Genomic DNA, 18,208 nt, shown 5'->3' with positions numbered 1-18,208 from the left:
CCTGTCCTCTGGCTTCACCAAGTGCCTAGAGCTAGTGGGAACCTCCTGGCGCTTCCTGAGACTCCCATAACATTCCACCCACAGGTACCCACAGGCCTGGGTGGGTCTCAAACTGGCCCCAGGGTTTGGTTTGACACATATGAGTATCTCTAAAACTAGCCTTTTGAGGAAAAGGAAGTGAGGTTTTCAGACTTCAAAAGCTGAATGGAGCAGTGCAGGCCACTGGAAGAAGCACAGCCTGTGCTAGTCAGATGCCCTCAAAGTTGCTGGCACACACAGCAGGTCCTTGCCCTTATTTTATTTTACTTTATTTGAGAGAGAGAGAGACAATGGATGTGCCAGGCCTCCAGCCCTGCAAACCGAACTCCAGACGCATGCGCCCCCTTGTGTATCTGGCTTATGTGGGTCCTGGGGAAATCGAACCTGGGTCCTTTGGCTTTGTAGGCAAGCTCCTTAACCACTAAGCCATCCCTCCAGCCCCTCACCTTTACTTTTAGGACGATTGTGGGCAACTGGTTTAAGACTTTTCCCCCTTCTTTTCCTATTTCTCCTCCCCTTTTCCTTGCTTACATAGTTTCCAGTTTCTAGCTTTGAAGAAGGAATTTTATTTTCTGCCAGTAGGAGGTCTTGTGGAAAATGCTCTAGAACTTTCCTGGCTATGTGTGATGTGGTGACGGCAGAGAGAGCTGGTATTTAGGCAGTGTGGTAATTATGCCACCTTCCAGCTTTGGAGTCTAGGGGCCAGCAGAGGGAATACCAGGGCTACCAGGGCTACCGGGCATTGATTACCAAACATGGGCAAAGTGTTCAGGCCAAGGACATAGGAATAGCTACGGATGGCTTCCATTTTCCCTAGCCTAGAATAATATAAAGTGAGAATTTAGAAAACGATTCTGAGCTCAGAAGTGAATCAGAGCTTTAATGGGAGAAGGTTGTCTCTTTCAGAAGGAAGCTCTGGGGTGGGACAACATGTCTATTATTTTGTTATGAGCAAGGTTCCACTCCATGGTGGCCACACATATGTTCTTCCTGACTCTACCTCCTCCTCAAAGAAACCCCAGGGTGTGTGCCTCAAGCCCACTCCTTCCGACCCAGGAAGCAGCAGTGCAGATCCATCATCTCTTCTCGCTTTGTTCCAAACCAGATTTTGGACACAAGTGTTGTACCTTGGGGCCTGAGAGACTCTGGGCCTCCTGCCCTGGCCAAGTGACCGGCTACTGAGCTAGCCTCACGTTTCCTGAGTGCTGTTCTCCTCAGAGTGGGTCAGTTAAGCTTGATTGTCAACTTGATCATGCATGGCAGATCAGTGAAGCACACTTTTGAGCATTTCGGTGAGAGACACCTGACACGCTCCCACGGGCTCTCCCTCCACTGGCCACATCTTGGTCATCGGAGACACTTGCCTGGGCTCTATTGGTAGTCAAACCCATCAAGGGTTTTAGAGTGAATTCTCTAGTTCACTGAGCTTTATTTTTAATTTTTCTCTAAATTTTTTTTATTTGCACACATGTGAATACCCATGTGTGCCAGGGTCTCTTTTCAAGGCAAATGAGCACCAGGTGCATGTGGCACTTAGCGTGGGTGTTGGGGAATTAAATCTGAGCTGGCAGGCTTTGCAACCAAGTACCCTTAACTGCTGAGCCATTTCCTCCGCCTTCTACTTCACTGGGCTTTAGCAAGCATCACTGAATTGTTTTTCTTCTAACCGCGGTTCCGGAGGCACTGCATTAATTTGCATCCATTGATATTTTGTCTGCAGCTACAAGCCAACCAATTACTGCAGTCTCAAATCCCTCAGTCCTTCTGTGTTAGCAAGGGCCATGTCTTTGTGCTTTTTGGGTCCCCAGATCAGGCCCAGGAAGCCCAGCCCTGACATCTCTGAGAATGATGACTGGGCTGCCCAGGCCACCTGTCATTCATGGGAGCTCATCCAGCCATGTGATTAGGAAACAGTCAAGCTCAGAGCCAGCTTGGGATTCTTGCTGGCTCTGTGCTGTGACCTTGAACATGTTTCTTGACCTGTCCGAGCAGGTAAAATGGGGTGGATGAGGTAGGCAAAGTTCTTAGCAAAGAGCTTGGATTGGCTTGAGAATTACCTGAGATGCTATCATGCTTAGCCCCGCGGCAGCCCAGGGCTGGCAAGGCAAAGGGAAAAGAGGGCTGAGCTTCACGGAGGACATACATACATGGAAACAGGCAGTGAAAGGGGAAGAGGGCTCTGAGCCTTTGCCCGTGTTTACTCCCTGAATGCTCCACGCCTGCCCCCAGAGAAGCCGCACCCACACGCACAGAGTTCAGAGGTGCCATCAGCCAGGTTCTGAACTTTCACAGAAAGGGCTGGATTGAGGCAATGGGAGTGTGTATGTGGAGGGGGCTTGGCCTGTGTGGGCCCCAGTGGAATTGAGCTGGAATTACATTTCCTTACATTAAGCTGGGCCTCTCCCAGCTCCTCTTATCTAACTGGAGGCGCAGTTCCACAAGCCCCCTCTCGGGGAAGCTTTTTTTAAATTAATGATTTAAAATTTTTTATTTATTTATTTGTAGAGAGAGAGAGAGAATTGGCACGCCAGGACCTCAGCTGCTGCAATTGAACTCCAGATGCTTGCAACACTTAGTGGACATGTGCGACCTTGTGCTTGTGTCTCCTTTGTGTGTCTGACTTATGTGGGATCTGGAGAGAGATGGAACATGGGTCCTTAGAGTTTGTAGGCAAGTGCCTTAGCCACTGAGCCATCTCTCTAGTCCTATTTGTTAACTATTACTTATTTGTAATTGATTTGTTTTGGAGGAGAGTGGGGAGAGAGAATGGGTGTTCTAGGACCTCCTACTGCTGTAAATGAACTTCAGAGGCATGTACCACTTTGCACATCTGGTTTTATGTGGTTACTAGGGTATCAAACCTAGACCAATAGGCTTTCCACGCAAATGCCTTTTCACTGACCCATCACTCCAACCCTAATTAATTGTATGTGTGTGTGTGTGTGTGTGTATGTGTGTGTACACACGAGTGAGTGCATGCAAGCACTCACCAGGCCTGTTGCCAGTGCAAGTGAACAACGGATGTTTGTGTCGGGTTTTTATTTTTTTACATCCACCCCATTCTGCACAAACAAACATCTCCTGAGCTGGCTTGCTTCCAGAAAGGCCAATTTGCCTTGTCCAGGGACAGTCTTCCTCCCACCGTACTATCCACAGAAGCAGCACACTTGCGCACACCACAAACACAGAGAAATCCTAAAACTGAGGGATTGGGTGCGGCGGCGTTAAGCATGGAACCTTGGGGAAGGGACCATGGGTTGGAGAAGCTTGTTTTGGCTTTGTCCCTGCTGTGCGAGGACGCAGCAGGGCGTGTGACTTCCGTTCTTTCTAAGCAGTGGGGGTACTCAGTCGAATGAGGGCAGAGGGGCACTTTTCCAGGCTACTTTCTGCATCTCCAATAGTTACCACCGCATGTGCACGTCTGCCCGTCCTCTGCCCTGCTGGTGAGCTCCACCGAGGCGCGGGCCAGCCTCACCTCCGCTTTTCTCATGGAGCCCTAAGGCCCTTCTCTGGGAACTGGCGCTGACCTACCTTTGCGGAGGACTCGATGGCATTGCAGTCATCAAAGGCTTGGCAGAAGATTGTGGCCAGCCTCCGGTCCAGGTCTTGAATTTTGGTCTCAAAATCGGAGTAATCGTCATCAAAACTCTGAAACGTCAGTACACAGGCAGAGCCATGGCTGCGATGAGCCTTCATGGGGCTGCGAGCCTCAGGGTTAAGTCTAAGTGAATGCACGGGTTAGCTGTGCAGCTTGGTGGGGTGACGGGGGGGGGGGCACTTGCCTAGTGTTCACAAGACCCCGGGATGGATCCCCAGCAACCATCCCCCTCAAATCAAATCCTCTCAGCGAACCCACTCATTGGCGTCAGAAGTGTCTTGGGACGGTTTTTTGTGATGACTCCCGAAAGAGCTGGGATCACCCACCCGTCACGTGCTTTCTCCCAACATCACCCCAGTCCTGGGGCCTGTGACGGTGAGTGCCTGTCCACGGGCTTACCGAGTCTCCGGGATCCAGGGGGTCGTATTTGCATTCAGCAAAAACCTTCACCAGCTCAAAGACCTCTTCGTAGATCTGGGTCACCAGGTTTCCCAGGGTGTTCCCCCGCACGCCCCCTATCTCTATTTTCTCCAGCTTCAGAAACTCGATGGCCGTTTTATAAAGGTCCTAGTGGAGGAGACGGGAAAGAAAGAATCCCCTCAGAGCCCTGTGACCAATGTAGCTCCGACCCCAGCCGGGCGGGCCCTCGAGCAGCTGGCTCAGGTGGCCGTGGGCGTGCTCCGGCTCCTTCTTTGCAGCTGTTTCCGGAGCTCAGAGCTCGAGCACGGGAGCGAGGGCTCTGAGACTCGGCCCTGCTCTAGGAGTGTGCGGAAGAAGGGAAAGTGAGGGTTGGAATCTCGCTGAATCTAACTAGTCCTCAGCTGCTCCCAGACTCTCACTTCCCTGTGCCGCAAGGGGCTGGAAAGTTCCTGGGTGATTTCTTCTGCTCACGCTGAACTTCAAGCTCTCTGTTCCCTGGAGGACACCCCGTCATGAGAGGAAGTGAGGTTCCACTTACTCGGTGGTGAGGACTGCACCCCATCCCGCTTTGCCCAGCTATGTCAGCCCATGGTGATGCCTTCTTCCCAGAAGCTTGGCTCACTGTCCTACCATTCATTTTTCTTTTCTTTTGTTTTGTTTTCTGAGGTAGGGTCTCACTCTAGCTCAGGCTGAACTGGAATTCACTATGTAGTCTCAGGGTGGCCTCAAACTCACGGCGATCCTCCTACCTCTGCTGCCTCAACAACTCAGTTTCCCCATGACACAGGTACTTGGCTTGACTTTTGATTTTTCTAGCTGGGAAATGATCTTTGTTTCTTTTTTTTCGGTGCTGGGGTCTGTAGTTAGAAGGGTCCTGTGTGTGGCAGGAAGGCACTCCACCACAGAGCCCTAGGAAGCCATTCTAAAGGGACAGTGTGGGATATGGAGGTGAATATGAACAAAATGACATTTCACCTCGATGGTCTGGATGCGATGGAAGAAGGAATTCATCCTGGAGAATGCAAGGGATGAAGGGAACTCCCATGGCACTGGGGGCTTGTCCTTTAAGAGGAGACGAGAAAGGGAGCAAGAAAGGCAGCCACGTTGGTGTCAGAGCACTCGGCCTGATCACGGGCCAGGGTGATGGAGAGCGGCCCCTTCCCAGTTCCCACCACGTGTGAGGCAGCAGGCACCTTGAAGAACAGCTTCATGTTTGCACAGCAGTAGTCATAGGTGCGCAAGAGCTCCTTCAGGACGCTCACGGACAGCGAGATGCCACTCAGGACCTCCTCTATCTCCCCCTGCAAGCCCTTCAGCACCTCGTCCGGGCTCAAGAAGGTTCGTGTCTGGGGAGAGGGAAAGACCTAAGACACCCTTGGCAAGCCCCCGGACGCTGTCCCAGCACCGTGAGTGCAGGACAAGGAGCGGTCCCCCAGGGGGCCTCCGACACAGGGGCCAGGCCGAATGGACGCTACCAGGATGTTTGTCCTGGGCCATGGCTGTAGTGAAAGGGATTTTGGTCACAGGCAGTTGGGACCCTTCCAAGAGCAGAGGAGACAGGTTTCTTTTGGTCCTGAGAGAGGTTGCGAGCACTAGATTAATCTGCTTTGCTGGCCTGGATAGCAAGCCTGCAACGCTAATGGGTGCCATGAAAGGGGGCATGGCTGTGCTGAGGGACATAGGAGGCGGCTCAGCACAGAACACCACAAACTCCTGGCTGAGTGTGGGGACACAGGGATCCTGGGGCAAGCCTCCTCCTCTGCCCTTCTCTTCCTTCCCTCCTCCCCCGTAATGGTGGGCAGGCTGCGGGGCACTCTTGGAAGACCCAAGTGAGCCACCAGGAGGGCTCAGCCCCAGCTCACGCCACCCTCGGCCTGTTTTTAAACTGTGAGGTAGCAGGAAGAGTAGAGAGTGGGGGAGACTTGGGGCAGGGAAGTACGGGGAGTAGGGAAGGATGGGACAGGGGAGCGGGGGAATGGGAATGGTGGGGGAGGACTGGGCTGGCAGCTGTCACCATCTCAATGATCTGGTTACAGAACTCCTGCAGGATGACGATGACCCTGGAGGGCGTGTTGTAGTGCTCAGAGGTGGCCCAGATGAAGCAGATGGTGTTCATGGCCTTGGCAATGTAGGTGGGGAGCTAGGAAAGACAAGCCCAGGGCATTGGAGGGGGCTGGCCTCTGTCACAGTGTCCCCCTGCCCCTTTCTGCAGCTAGTGCTGGGCCTGCAGCAGAGGGTCCCCAAGGTGAAGCCGTACCCGATGACCTCCAAGAGGCCTGCGGTGCCTCCCCCCACTCCCGGGCTCCCGCCCTCACGCAGCCTGGGTGTTCCTGCCAACCGACCAGTGTGAAGTCCGCCTGCTCCATCTCCTCCAGCAGGATGCGCAGGGGTTTCAGGTAGAGGACGATGTCGTTGGCCTCCTTCAGCCCTGAGGGGCAAGAAACAGGGCTGCTCGATTCAGGAGGGAGAGACAGTGAGAAACCGGCAGGAAAGATCTGTGGGCTTCTTGGGACCTGCTCCCCTAAGAGCCAGGGCATTCTCAGGAGCGGACCAGGATAGCTGCTCACGGCAGGGAGGTGGGTCCCATGTACCCTTGAGTCAAAACTACTGCTCTAGCTGGGCGTGGTGGCGCATGCCTTTAATCCCAGCACTCGGGAGGCAGAGGTAGGAGGATCGCCGTGAGTTCGAGGCCACCCTGAGATTACAGAGTGAATTCCAGGTCAGCCTGAGCCAGAGTGAGACCCTAACTCGAAAAACCAAATAATAAAAATAAAAAAAAAATCCCTACTGGTCTTCCTTGAAGGCCTGGTGGTTTCACTGGGGACCAGTCCATGGAGTTAGTCTTACCCTCAGTGACATTCGTGTAGACATTTTGTAGGGCTGGCCAGTAGCAGCTTTTGGATTTTTCTAGGATCTCAACTATCTTGTTCACTTTGGGTCTGTTTAGCTGGGGAGAAGAGAACAACAATGGCCTTTCAGTTGAAGGCACAGATGAAGGCCACCTGACTTGTGCCACTGGAGCCGAGGAACGGACCTGGCCACCCGGGTCCCTTGGGCTTCCGGGATAGACAGAACCGAGGGGGTGAGAGTTAGTCTCAGTGACCCAGGAGGGACCTGAGCACCATGGTGGAGCCACGGTCCTCCCTGGTCATGGACAGGGCAGAGGCCCTACCTGGTCATGGATGCATTGGAGGTTCATCAGCCGGGCATCCCAGAACTCGAACTCCACACGGGGCAGGGGGTGCAGGCCATCCAGCAGGGCCTGGGAGGAGTCTTTGCTTAGCACATCTCTGATTTGGTGGGACCAGTCAATGATGATGGTCTCGATAGCATGCAGGAGCGAGTTGTCCAGGGAAGACGGAATCCTGCCAAACGCAAGTTCAGGATGATACTCTCGTGGCCACGTGTCCATTAAGTCCTGTGTCTTTGGGAGGAAATCTACCCATCCCTCTCCCAGCAGCCAACAGTAACCCCAAACCACCCGCAGTATCAGATTTGGTCTTAGGTCTCTGGCATGGTCCATCCATTTTATGGGGCTAAAGAATTTTCCAGTAGCTGGGCATGGTGGTGCACACCTTTAATCCCAGCACTTGGGAGGCAGAGGTGGGAGGATCGCTGTGAGTTTGAGGCCACCCTGAGAATACAGAGTGAATTCCAGGTCAACCTGGGCTAGAGTGAGACTCTACCTTAACCCCCCACCCAAGAAATAATAATAAATTTCCAAATCCCCCAGGTAGTGCAACACCTTGAGTGAGCCAGTGGGGGAAGGGTGGCGGTGGCACTTGTCAGAGCTGCCTGTGCCTGGAGGAAGGAGGAAGGCTGGACTCTGGAATAAACGCTGCTCCAGACAGCTCCTGCCAGAGACTTTGACCCTGCCCACCACAGAGCTCGTGCCGGGCCTTAACGGATGGTCTGTGGAGGACCGGCCGAGATGAATCCTGGAACTGTCACCTTCAGCTAGACACCCTTAGGTGGCATGTTAGCCACCTGACACCCCCCTCCCTTGAACTCGAGCGTGTTCAAAGCGCAGAAGCAGTCTGCGAGGACATCTGCGTCACGGTCACGGCTCACTCGGGTACTTTCCTGACCAGCGGCTTCCAGGAAAGCAGTTGGCACCGCCTACCTCTCCATGGACTCCAGGGTGCCATCCAAACTCCCCAGGTGCTCTGGGATGGGCAGCAGGGTTTTCCCCTTGATCTTGCCCCCCATCACAAACATCTCGTTCTTCAGCTTGTGCACTTGCTTGACGATATCTTCCGAGACCACGCGGGGCCAGCCAGCCATGTTCTCGCTTTGGTTCAGCAGAGAGTAGAGGACCTGCAAGGAGACACGGCGGTAGCGCCCCCTGGCTTCTGTGGCTCTGCTGCTCCGAGGAGCCAAGTGACCGGCTCAGTTGGAAGAGCTCGGCGGTAGTTTGAATGGGAGTTTTGGTCCTCAGCGGGTGGAGCCCTGCTGGAGGGGTGCGTCCCTGGGAGGGGGTCTTCAGTGGGCCTGGCTGTGCTCACAGCCGCCTCGTGCTGCTGCTCTCTCTGCTGTGGGTGCGTGGTGAAGCGCTTCCTCCACCCCCATGAAGCGGCCCCTGGAAGCTGGCAGCCTGACATAAACCCTTCCCTCCTGCTTCTGGCCGGGTGTTCTGTCTCTGCAACGCGACTGTAACTGCAGCAACCTTTGTGCCCAGCTACAGGAAAGGCAATCCTTCTTCCAGAAGAAGCCACGATGGCCCAGCTCCCTGCCTTTGCTCTGGCCAAGCCATTGGCAAAAAGGGATGTCTCATCCCACCCCCAACACACACACACACACACACACACACACACACACACGCACGCACACTTTGTAACAGGTGCACACATGCCTTGCTGGATGCAGAGGCTGAAGTGGGCTAGGCCGTGTACCCAAACCTTATGCCTTGGGATATGACTGCAGTTGGGAAGAGGGTCTTTGAAAAACAACTGAGGTGCAGTGAGGTAGGTAGGGTGGGACCTAACCCAAGAAGAGGACTTATGTCCAAATAAAAAAAAAAGACGGGGGCTGGAGAGATGGCTTAGCACTTAAGGTGTTTTCCTGCAAAGCCAAAGGACCCAGGTTCGATTCCCCAGAACCCACGTAAACCAGATGTACAAGGGGATGCATGTGCTTGGAGTTCGTTTGCAGTGGCTGGAGGCCCTGGCATATCCATCCTCTTGCTCCTTCTCTCTCTCAAATAAATAAAAAATAATAATAATAAAGTTAAAAAAGCAAAGATGGGACACAGACACACACACAGACCATTATGTGGGGCCGGGGAGAAGCCACCATGTACAAGCCAATGAGAGAGCCTCACAAGGAGCCAGGCAGCTGGACTCCAGAGCCAGGAGAGGGCATCTGGACCCTGTATGGTGGCCAAGCTGACTGAGGCGTGCTGGACTCGCAGCTTTGGGTCTCGAGGGCCACCCATCGCCTTCTTCTGGGTGCTATTGCCTAGCTCTTGCTTTGGGGTCGTTTCCCTTGAGTGAGCATAAACAGGGGCCCTGGCTCCCCTTTCCATGATGACTGGGGAAGCCTGCCTGCCTAGCCCTCCAGAGTGTGCACCCATCTGCTGCACCTGTTTGAGAGCAAGGGCATGGGCATGACAGCAAGACAGAGGTACCACCCCTCTGCCCTATGCAACTCAATCTAAGAACTGGGAAAAGCATCTTCTACCACTCGGGCGGCCCATAGCTTCTGTGGCTGCGGTATGACCAGATGGGCTGTCCCCAGCGCAGGAGGGTGGCTTTAATGCTATGCAGTGGACCACACGCTGGACAGTGGGTCGTGGGAGGGGCTTGTGCAGCCCCTGGAACTCGGCGAGGAGATGGGTCTGTCTGCATTCCCAATCAGTTCCCAGGTGAGGTGGTGGGCCTGGACCGCACTGAGAGCAACAGCGCGCTGAGCCCTTCACTGAAAGCCCCTCCCCAGCTCTAGGGCCCTGGCCCACCAGCCCACCTCCGCGCACTTACCTCTTCCACCGTCACAATCAGCTGCTCCACAGGTGTGGGGCTTATGTCTCCATAGAGGAGGCGGGCCTTGTAGTTGTCCTTGGTGATGCTTTCGGGCTTTGTCTTGATGAAATAGAGTCCCTTGGACTTGAGGGACTCTGGGAAGCCCAGGCAGGGGACAATCAAGCCAGCGGCATTGAGGGTCAACACCAGCACGGAGATATCTGTCTTTTCAAAGAAGTCGTTGAACAAGGCCACGTTCTCCTCAGCTCCAGTGAGTTTGCTCCACTTGTCTGGCTTGAACTTGAGGACGAGGGAAGCGATCTCCCCCACGTACTCCAGCCTGACATCCGGGATAATCATCTTGCCCTTGTCTCACCTGACAGAGCCCTGCAGAGGGAGAAGATGGGTGCTTACTGTTGCTAGGTCCCCAACCCCTCACCTCTCACCACGACCTCCAGCATCTCCCTCGGGTTACAAAGGAGCCAGTGACAAGAGGCTCGCTGGTGCTGCCCTGTTTTTGAGCTGTAGATGGACTGACGCGGGGAGCAAGAAGGCCAGATCCACGTGTACCTGTCCCCATCTTGCTGTGGGGTCACCTCTGTGGGGTAGTGTGTGACCGCGTTATTGTGACCATAAAGTTAGTAAGACAGAAAAGGACACTGGAGAGAAAAGAGAAGCAGGTCTGAGACTCACCATGTTCCATCACAGCCAAAGCTCCTGTCCTGCCTGACACCCCGTCCCTTCTGCCTTCCTCAGCACCGCTCCCCACACTAAACCTACCCCTATCAGAAACCACACTAGAGATTCCCAACAGACCCCTCAGAGGACGCGCAAATGCCCAAGAGAGAACCTTACCTGAGTCTTCCTTTGGAGGGCAGGGCTAGCTGGGAAGTTGGGGGAAATGGACCCCCTTAAAGAAATCACTGATGCCCCAAATATGAGGGACTTGTGGTGGACATAGTATTTCAGAAATGCTAAACTCTCAATCATCAAGATACTATTTCAATGCTTGTAAAAAAAAAAAAAATTAAGGCCACCGGGCATGGTGATGCATGCCTTTAATCCCAGCACTTGGGAGGCAGAGGTAGGAGGATTGCCATGAGTTCGAGGCCACCTTGAGACTTCATAGTGAAGTCCAGGTCAGTCTGAGCTATCGTGAGACCCTACCTCAAAAAACCAAATAAATAAATAAATAAAATAAAAGCTAGGGGCTAAAGAGATGGCTTAGCAGTTAAGGTGCTTGCTTACAAAGCCAAAGGACCCAGGTTTGATTCCCCAGGACCCACATAAGCCAAATGCACAAGGTGGTGCATGTGTCTGAAGTTCATTTGCAGTGGCTGGAGGCCCTGGTAAGCCTATTCTCTCTCTCTTTCTTGCTATCAAATAAAAATACAAAAGAATTGTTTAAAAACATTTTAAAAAATCAAAGCTAGGATCTAGTGGCTGGAGGGATTGCTCAATGGTTAAAATCGCTTGCTTGCAAAGCTGGACAGCATGGGTTCAATTCCCCAGAACTCAGGTAAAGCCAGGTGCACAAAGTGGCACATGCATTTGGAGTTGGTATGCACTGGCAAGAGGCCCTGGTGCGCCCATTTGCTCCCTTTCTCTCTCTCCCTCTCTCTCTGCTTGCAAATAAATAAATGAAAATATATTTTTTAAAAATCAAAGTTAGTAGAAACAATAATTTGAAAATGAGTTCAAGACCACCCTGAGACTACATAGTAAACTCCAGGTCAGCCTAAATTAGATTAAGAACCTACCTCAAAAAACAAAAATAAAGAAATAAATAAAAACAATAATGATCCAATACTGAAACCTTGGTTGTGGTATTTCTTTTTTTAATCTTTTTTATCTTTTCACAATTTTTATTAACATTTTCCATGATTATAAAAAATATTCCATGGTAATACCCGCCCTCCCCTGCACTTTCCCCTTTGAAATTCCATTCTCCATCATATTTGGTTGTGATATTTCAATGAAATAACTTTTTAAAAAATGTCTTGTAGCATTTTAAGTATAACAACTATTTAGTTTGTCTTTCCATTCATTTTTATTTTTATAATTCTCTCTTGGAAAACATAAAATAATTTAAATAGTATACTTGTAAATTATAATGATGTAAAATCGACAAATGTATGTATCTGTGTCTATGTCCATGCATAAATGGCTTTTTTTTTTTTTTTTTTTGGTTTTTTGAGGTAGGGTCTCACTCTGGTCCAGGCTGACCTAGAATTAATTGTCATCTCAGAGTGACCTTGAACTCATGGCAATCCTCCTACCTCTGCCTCCCGAGTGCTGGGATTAAAGGTGTGCGCCACCACGCCCAGCTGAAAGTAAATCTTTATACAAAACATTTTATACAGATACAAAAAAATCCTTGGTTAAGAAAAGCCATTAATAGCCGTAAGTTCGAGGCCACCCTGAGACTACATAGAGAATTCCAAGTCAGCCTGAGCTAAGGTGAGACCCTACCTTGTAAAACCAAAAAAAAAAAAAAAAAGGTCTACTTTCCATAACAATAATGTATAATAAAAACATGTAAAATTAAAAAATTTTTCAACTAAAGAGGGCTGAGTGGGTGGGGGGTGGGCAGGGGGGCAAGGGCAGGGTGGGCCTGGCCTGTCGTTAACAGAAGAAGCCCGACACCGTGTGTCCACAGTCCGGGGCCCGGGCTCTGGGTCTTCTGAGGAGTTGGGCTGCTCAGCCGGGTGGGGCTCTTTGGGCTGTGCTGGGCCCATTCCAGACCCAGCAACGGCCACACAGTTACTTTGGCGGACCACACCGGAAGCACTCAGACCCTGGCCTTTGGTTTGCCCAACCCATTTGCACTTGAGACCGCTACTACCTGCGGACACATCCTGAGGAAGTGAGGTGTTTCGCTCTGGCCACCATAGTGTGTGGGGAGCAGGAAGGGGCTGCATGGCATTCAGTGGCCGGGAATGTTCTTGGAGTCTGCAGCTTCCCTGTGAGAGGTCACAGGGCCAAGGAATAAAGTGAGTGAGAGGTGCTTAGGGTGGCAGAACCTGCCTGATTCAGAGCCATCTGTGAACAAAGAAAGACGTCACAACACCTCAGCCACATAATAGAAGCCACCGCAGACGGCATTTGTGAAGCATTCACTCGCTGCTTGTCAGGTATTTTTAAGGTCCCCAAGGGCTTGAAGGGAGTTTCCTCTAAGTCCTGCCGTGCCGTGACTAATGGGGCTGAAGGGGCATCCTCTGGGGTGTATGTGGGCGACCTGAGAGGCCCCAGATCTCTCTTCCACTCAGGGGGTCTCATCTCAACTTCCACCCTGCCGTTCCTGGGGCGTTGGCAGTCGAGCAGCGCTGTCTCACGCGAGGCTTCTAGACGGGAGCACCTGTAGCCATTGGGGGCAGGGATAGCTTCCAGGGTGCTGGGCCCTGTGAGTCCCTCAGACTGGGCTCTGGGAGAAGCTGGCGGGCCAAGGGAGGACCTTCTTAGGAGTGGCTGCTGCAAGGACCCCGGCAAGCCTGACGGGGAAGGACGGGGAAGGGAGGTCGTGGCAGCCAGCACTCTGGCCTACGCGCTCAGCCCGCTCCAGCCAGGCAGCAGGGACAGTGGTGGGACGGAGCTGAGTCTGATGTCCGCCAGGACCAAGGCCTCACCTCTGCTCTGAGGCTGCGTGGCTCTGTTCCGACCCCTAACGCAGCTCACCTGATTCACGAAGGCCTCCACTTCTCTCGAGCTTTCTTTCCTTTCCGAAGCCAGGAAAGAAAATGGCTCCTGTCCTTCAGGGGGCTCCAACTGCCACAGAACGTCTGCAAGTCTTAAAGAACTTCTAGAACCTTCTCCTTGAGATTCAAGTAGCACAGCAGGCTAATGGACAGCCCAGTGGTCCACGGTAGTGGGGGGAGGGAACTCTAGGCTACCCGTCTTCACACTGGCTCCGCTGTGACTTGGTCTGTCACTTGGAGCTGCTTTTGTAGTATCTCCTGCAACTGGAGCTCCTGGAGTTGCCTTTGATACACTTTTAGTTTGTGGGTGACTAAAAAATTGGATCTACTTCTGCTTTCTTTTCTTCTTTTTTGAATAAACCTATGTGCTTAAGAGACTATACTTTTTGGGGGGCTGGAGAGATGGCTTAGCGGTTAAGTGCTTGCCAGTGAAGCCTAAGGACCCTGGTTCGAGGTTTGATTCCCCAGGACCCACGTTAGCCAGATGCACAAGGGGGCACACGCGTCTGGAGTTCGTTTGCAGTGGCTGGAGGCCCTGGCGTGCCCATTCTCTCTGTTTCTCTATATCTGCCTCTTTCTTTGTCTGTCACTGTCAAATAAATAAAGATTTTTAAAAAAGAGACTATACTTTGTGTGTGTGTGTGTGTGGTTGTTCAAGGTAGGGATTTACTCTAGCCCAGGCTGACCTGGAATTCACTATATAGTCCCAGGGTGGCCTTGAACTCACGGCAATCCTCCTACCTCTGTCTCCCGAGTGTTGGGATTAAAGGTGTGTGCCACCATGCCTGGCTAACAGACTATAATTTTCTTAAAGATATTTATTTATTTATTTATTTATTTTGAGAGAGAAAGAATGGGTGTGCCAGGGCCTCCAGCCACTGCAAATGAACTCCAGACACATGCACCACCTTGTGCATTTGGCTTATGTGGGTCCTGGGGAATCAAACCTGGGTCCTTTGGCTTTGCAGGCAAGTGTCTTAACCACTAAGCAATTTCTCCAGCTCTGAACAGTTCTTAATATTTTTATTGTTATTTATTTATTTGAGAGACAGAATGGGCACGCCAGGGACTCCAACCCCTGCAAACAAACTCCAGATGCTTGCACCACCTTGTGCATCTGACTTATGTGGTCATTGGAGAATTGAACCTGGGTCCTTTGGCTTTGTAAGCAATCACCTTAACTGCTAAGCCATCTCTCCAGCCCGACATCTGCTTTCTTATTTAGCACTTCCTATTCTTCTCATCGAATTTTATTCTATCCATGTTGAAATTAGCCTGGTTTCATACCTTCCTGCTTCTCTTTAGAAGGTTCATGGAAATCATGTGACCAATCCTGACTTACCAAGCTGAACATCTGTTGCCTCACCCTCTCTGAACACTTTCACCCCAAGGATATGTCTCCCCATTTACACACCACCAGGCTCCTAGTGGATTTTCTCCTGCTCAGACTAAATGCCCCAAGCTGTGTGGTTTATAAAGCATATAGGTTTATCGAGCTCACTGGCGGCAGGGAAGTCTCAGCCTGGCATCAGCTGCTGGAGGGGAGGTCTTCCTTCTTGCTGCATCAGGGCACAGCAGAGGGCATTACACAGACACTCTGGGCAAGTGGGCCAGAGAACGCTCACTGGTGTGTCAAAGCCCACGGTAGCCCGTTCATCATGGGTACGGCAGAACCCTCGGGACTCGGTCACCTCCTGAGCCTCGCCACTGCTACACCAGTGACCAAGTTTCCAACATGCAAAATCAGGGGCACATGAAAGTCATAGCAACTGTCATGAACTGCAGTTCAAATCCTCACTGTTAAATAATGTGGCCAGCACTGGTATTCATATAAATGTGCAGCAGCCATCCTCCTCCATGTCCATCCTTCTCTTTTTCTCCTGTGTCTTCAGCTTCCACAGGGGCCCATTGCATCCAGCCCCCGTCTTCCCAAAGCCTGCTTTGTGGTCGGGGCCAGCCTCCAGGTCCCGGGCTCAAGAACTCCTGTCTCAGCCTCCCCAGCACTTGGAACTGTAGACCTGTGCCACTGTGGCCTGCCATGATACACACTGATGGGCACAAGTCCATTGTACTTCTCAATAGTAGCAGTGAAGAACCCAGTGGTGAATTCAGAAAACAATTCCCTGCTAGATTTTTCACTGCCCCTTGGTCTTGTCTTTGGGAAGGGGACAAGTGACCCTGAAGAAGGAACCTCAGCCCAGAGTGCTCTTGCTCCTACTGCTATAATTATTTATTTATTATTCTTATTTATTTTAGAGAGAGAGAGAGGCACACACACACACAGAGAATTGGCATGCCAGGGCCTCAGGTACTGCAATTGAACTCCAGACACTTGCATCACCTAGTGGGCATGTGCAATGTTGTGCTTGCCTCACCTTTATGTGTCTGGCTTACATGGGATCTGGAGAGTCAAGCATGGGTCCTTAGGCTTTACAGGCAAGTGCCTTAACCACTAAGCCACCTCTCCAGCCCCCACTTCTGCTATAATTTAAATATAAAATGTCCCCCATAAGCTCGTATTTTGAGCACTTAATCCCCAGCTTCTAGGTGGCAGCCACGTGACCACCTGGGCCTGGAGAGCTGCCTAAGTAGATGAATGGGGAAGACTCCACGGATGAGAGCCTATTTCTCCCACACTAGCCCAGATCCATTCTCAGAGCTCAAGGCCATGGTGTAAATATGTCATGGGCCCCTGTTCTAACTCGTCTCCATACTCCTCTGTTGCAGTCAGGTTCACATTGCTGACAGAAATCACCTGACTGAGAGCAGCTGGTGGGAAAAAAAGGGGGGGTTATTTTGGCTTACAGACTTGAGGGGGGGCTCCATGATGAGGGGGAAATGATGGCATGAGAGGAGGGTGGACAGCACCCCCTGGCCAACATCAGATGGACAATAGCAACAGGAGAGTGTGCTAAACACTGGCAAGGGGACCCTGGCTGTAACACCCATAAGCCCACCCCCAACAATACACTCCTTCCATGAGGCCTTAATTCCCAAATCTCCATCAGCTGTGAACCTAGAATTCAGAACACCTAAGTTTATGGGGACACCCGAATCAAACCACCACACCCTCCAGACCCTGTTCCTGGACTTCCTTCATGGTTCCCTGGCTCAACAAATGCACCTCCAGAAATTCACGTGCCCAGCCACAGCCGCTCAGGGCCTTCAGCCCCTCTGAACTCTGCCGCAGCCTCCGCAGGCTCTGCTCCCAGTCCAGAGCCCTGTCAGCCCACCTGGGCCAGGAGCCCCCTCACTGTGCTCTTCCCATCCACTCTTGTCTTCCAGCAGCCCATTGCCAGCGTCTTTAAGACGACAAGTGGCTTCTGTCACGTCGGTGCTCCACGTCACGCCACCAGCAGTTCTGTTGTTTGCAGGAGAGAGTCCAAGTGCCCCAATGGAGCCACCTGATTTCGTCCTGCCCGCGCGCTGCCCCTGCTCCTAACACTCGACGGTACTCTGGCCACACTGGCCTTCTTCTGTCTCTGCCAGGCCTAGACTCCTGCGCAAGTGCACACACACACATACGCACTTCATGCAGACACTCCACAAATACCTATACTGCATCCACCACATACACACAGACATACCGTAAAAGCACACCACACATACACAGAGCATATAGCCACACCCATGTACACATACCACGCATACACACAGCACACATACAACATAGACACACACCCCACACATACATACACACCACCCATACACACGTGCCACACATTTACATGCACATACTGCACACACCACGCGTCACACACACACACTCACCCCCAGGAAGGCAGCTGGAGCTCGGCATCCTGCGGTCCCTCCGCCTTCCTGCTCACCGGGCTCTGAGCCAGCACGGCTGCAGCCATGCGCGTGTCCTCCTTCGCTCCTGGCGGCCAACCTTTCTGACCAGGGAGGTGACTCCACGACCTGGCACTGCTCCTGGCTTACAGCAGGCTTCGGTGAGCGTCACGGAAGGGACAAAAGCTTCGGGAAGCTCTGCTGTCAAGAGAGCTGATAAACTGGCCAGGCATGAGACTCCAGAGTGAATCCCAGGTCAGCCTGGGCTAGAGTGAGACCCTACCTTGAAAACCAAAAAAAGGAAAAAAAAATGCTGTTATGCTGTTAGACTTCACCTCACCTCACCCAGTGTTGCCCCAGATTTACTTGGCCATGGTCTTTCCTTGCAGCTGTAGGCCAAGCGTGTAGACAGGACAACTTCCTCCAAACCAGACGTCACCAGAGCCTGAAACGCCGTGGACCGGGTATCTAATAGTAAAGTATAGTCTTGGGAGCAAGGGAGACACACTGGGTCTTCATTCCACAGTGCCAGGGCTCTGCCTGGCGTTGACTAATGAGAGCATGGAAGAAAGCACCTGCGCACTCCCCCGAGTCATGGCTGAAGTAGACAGGACCCCCGTCTTTTTATTTTTATTTATACTGAAAATATCTCTACTTATTAGGGAGAGAACTGAGTCAAGCCATCCCTCCAGCCCTATTTTCATGGTTTT

At 52.0% G+C, this 18,208-nt stretch overlaps 1 protein-coding gene across 1 annotated transcript in view; it reads right to left on the bottom strand.

Moving 5' to 3' along the window:
• Dnah17 (dynein axonemal heavy chain 17) overlaps window positions 1-10,374 on the bottom strand; it is a 133,233-nt gene extending 122,859 nt beyond the window's left edge. The window contains exons 1-10 of the mRNA XM_004655235.2: window positions 10,033-10,374; window positions 8,181-8,374; window positions 7,230-7,422; window positions 6,905-7,004; window positions 6,400-6,485; window positions 6,072-6,197; window positions 5,251-5,403; window positions 5,033-5,119; window positions 4,037-4,204; window positions 3,571-3,687 (exon numbers count right to left, since the gene is read on the bottom strand). Of these exons, the coding sequence (XP_004655292.2) occupies window positions 3,571-3,687; window positions 4,037-4,204; window positions 5,033-5,119; window positions 5,251-5,403; window positions 6,072-6,197; window positions 6,400-6,485; window positions 6,905-7,004; window positions 7,230-7,422; window positions 8,181-8,374; window positions 10,033-10,374 (1,566 nt within the window). The remainder of the gene's footprint in view (window positions 1-3,570; window positions 3,688-4,036; window positions 4,205-5,032; window positions 5,120-5,250; window positions 5,404-6,071; window positions 6,198-6,399; window positions 6,486-6,904; window positions 7,005-7,229; window positions 7,423-8,180; window positions 8,375-10,032) is intronic.
• Window positions 10,375-18,208: the final 7,834 nt, after the last annotated feature.

This window comes from Jaculus jaculus, chromosome 9 (genome assembly GCF_020740685.1).
Source record: "Jaculus jaculus isolate mJacJac1 chromosome 9, mJacJac1.mat.Y.cur, whole genome shotgun sequence".
Taxonomy (NCBI): Eukaryota; Metazoa; Chordata; class Mammalia; order Rodentia; family Dipodidae; genus Jaculus; species Jaculus jaculus.
Note: the sequence above shows the minus strand (reverse complement) of the source record. Positions and strands in the feature narration are given on the sequence as shown.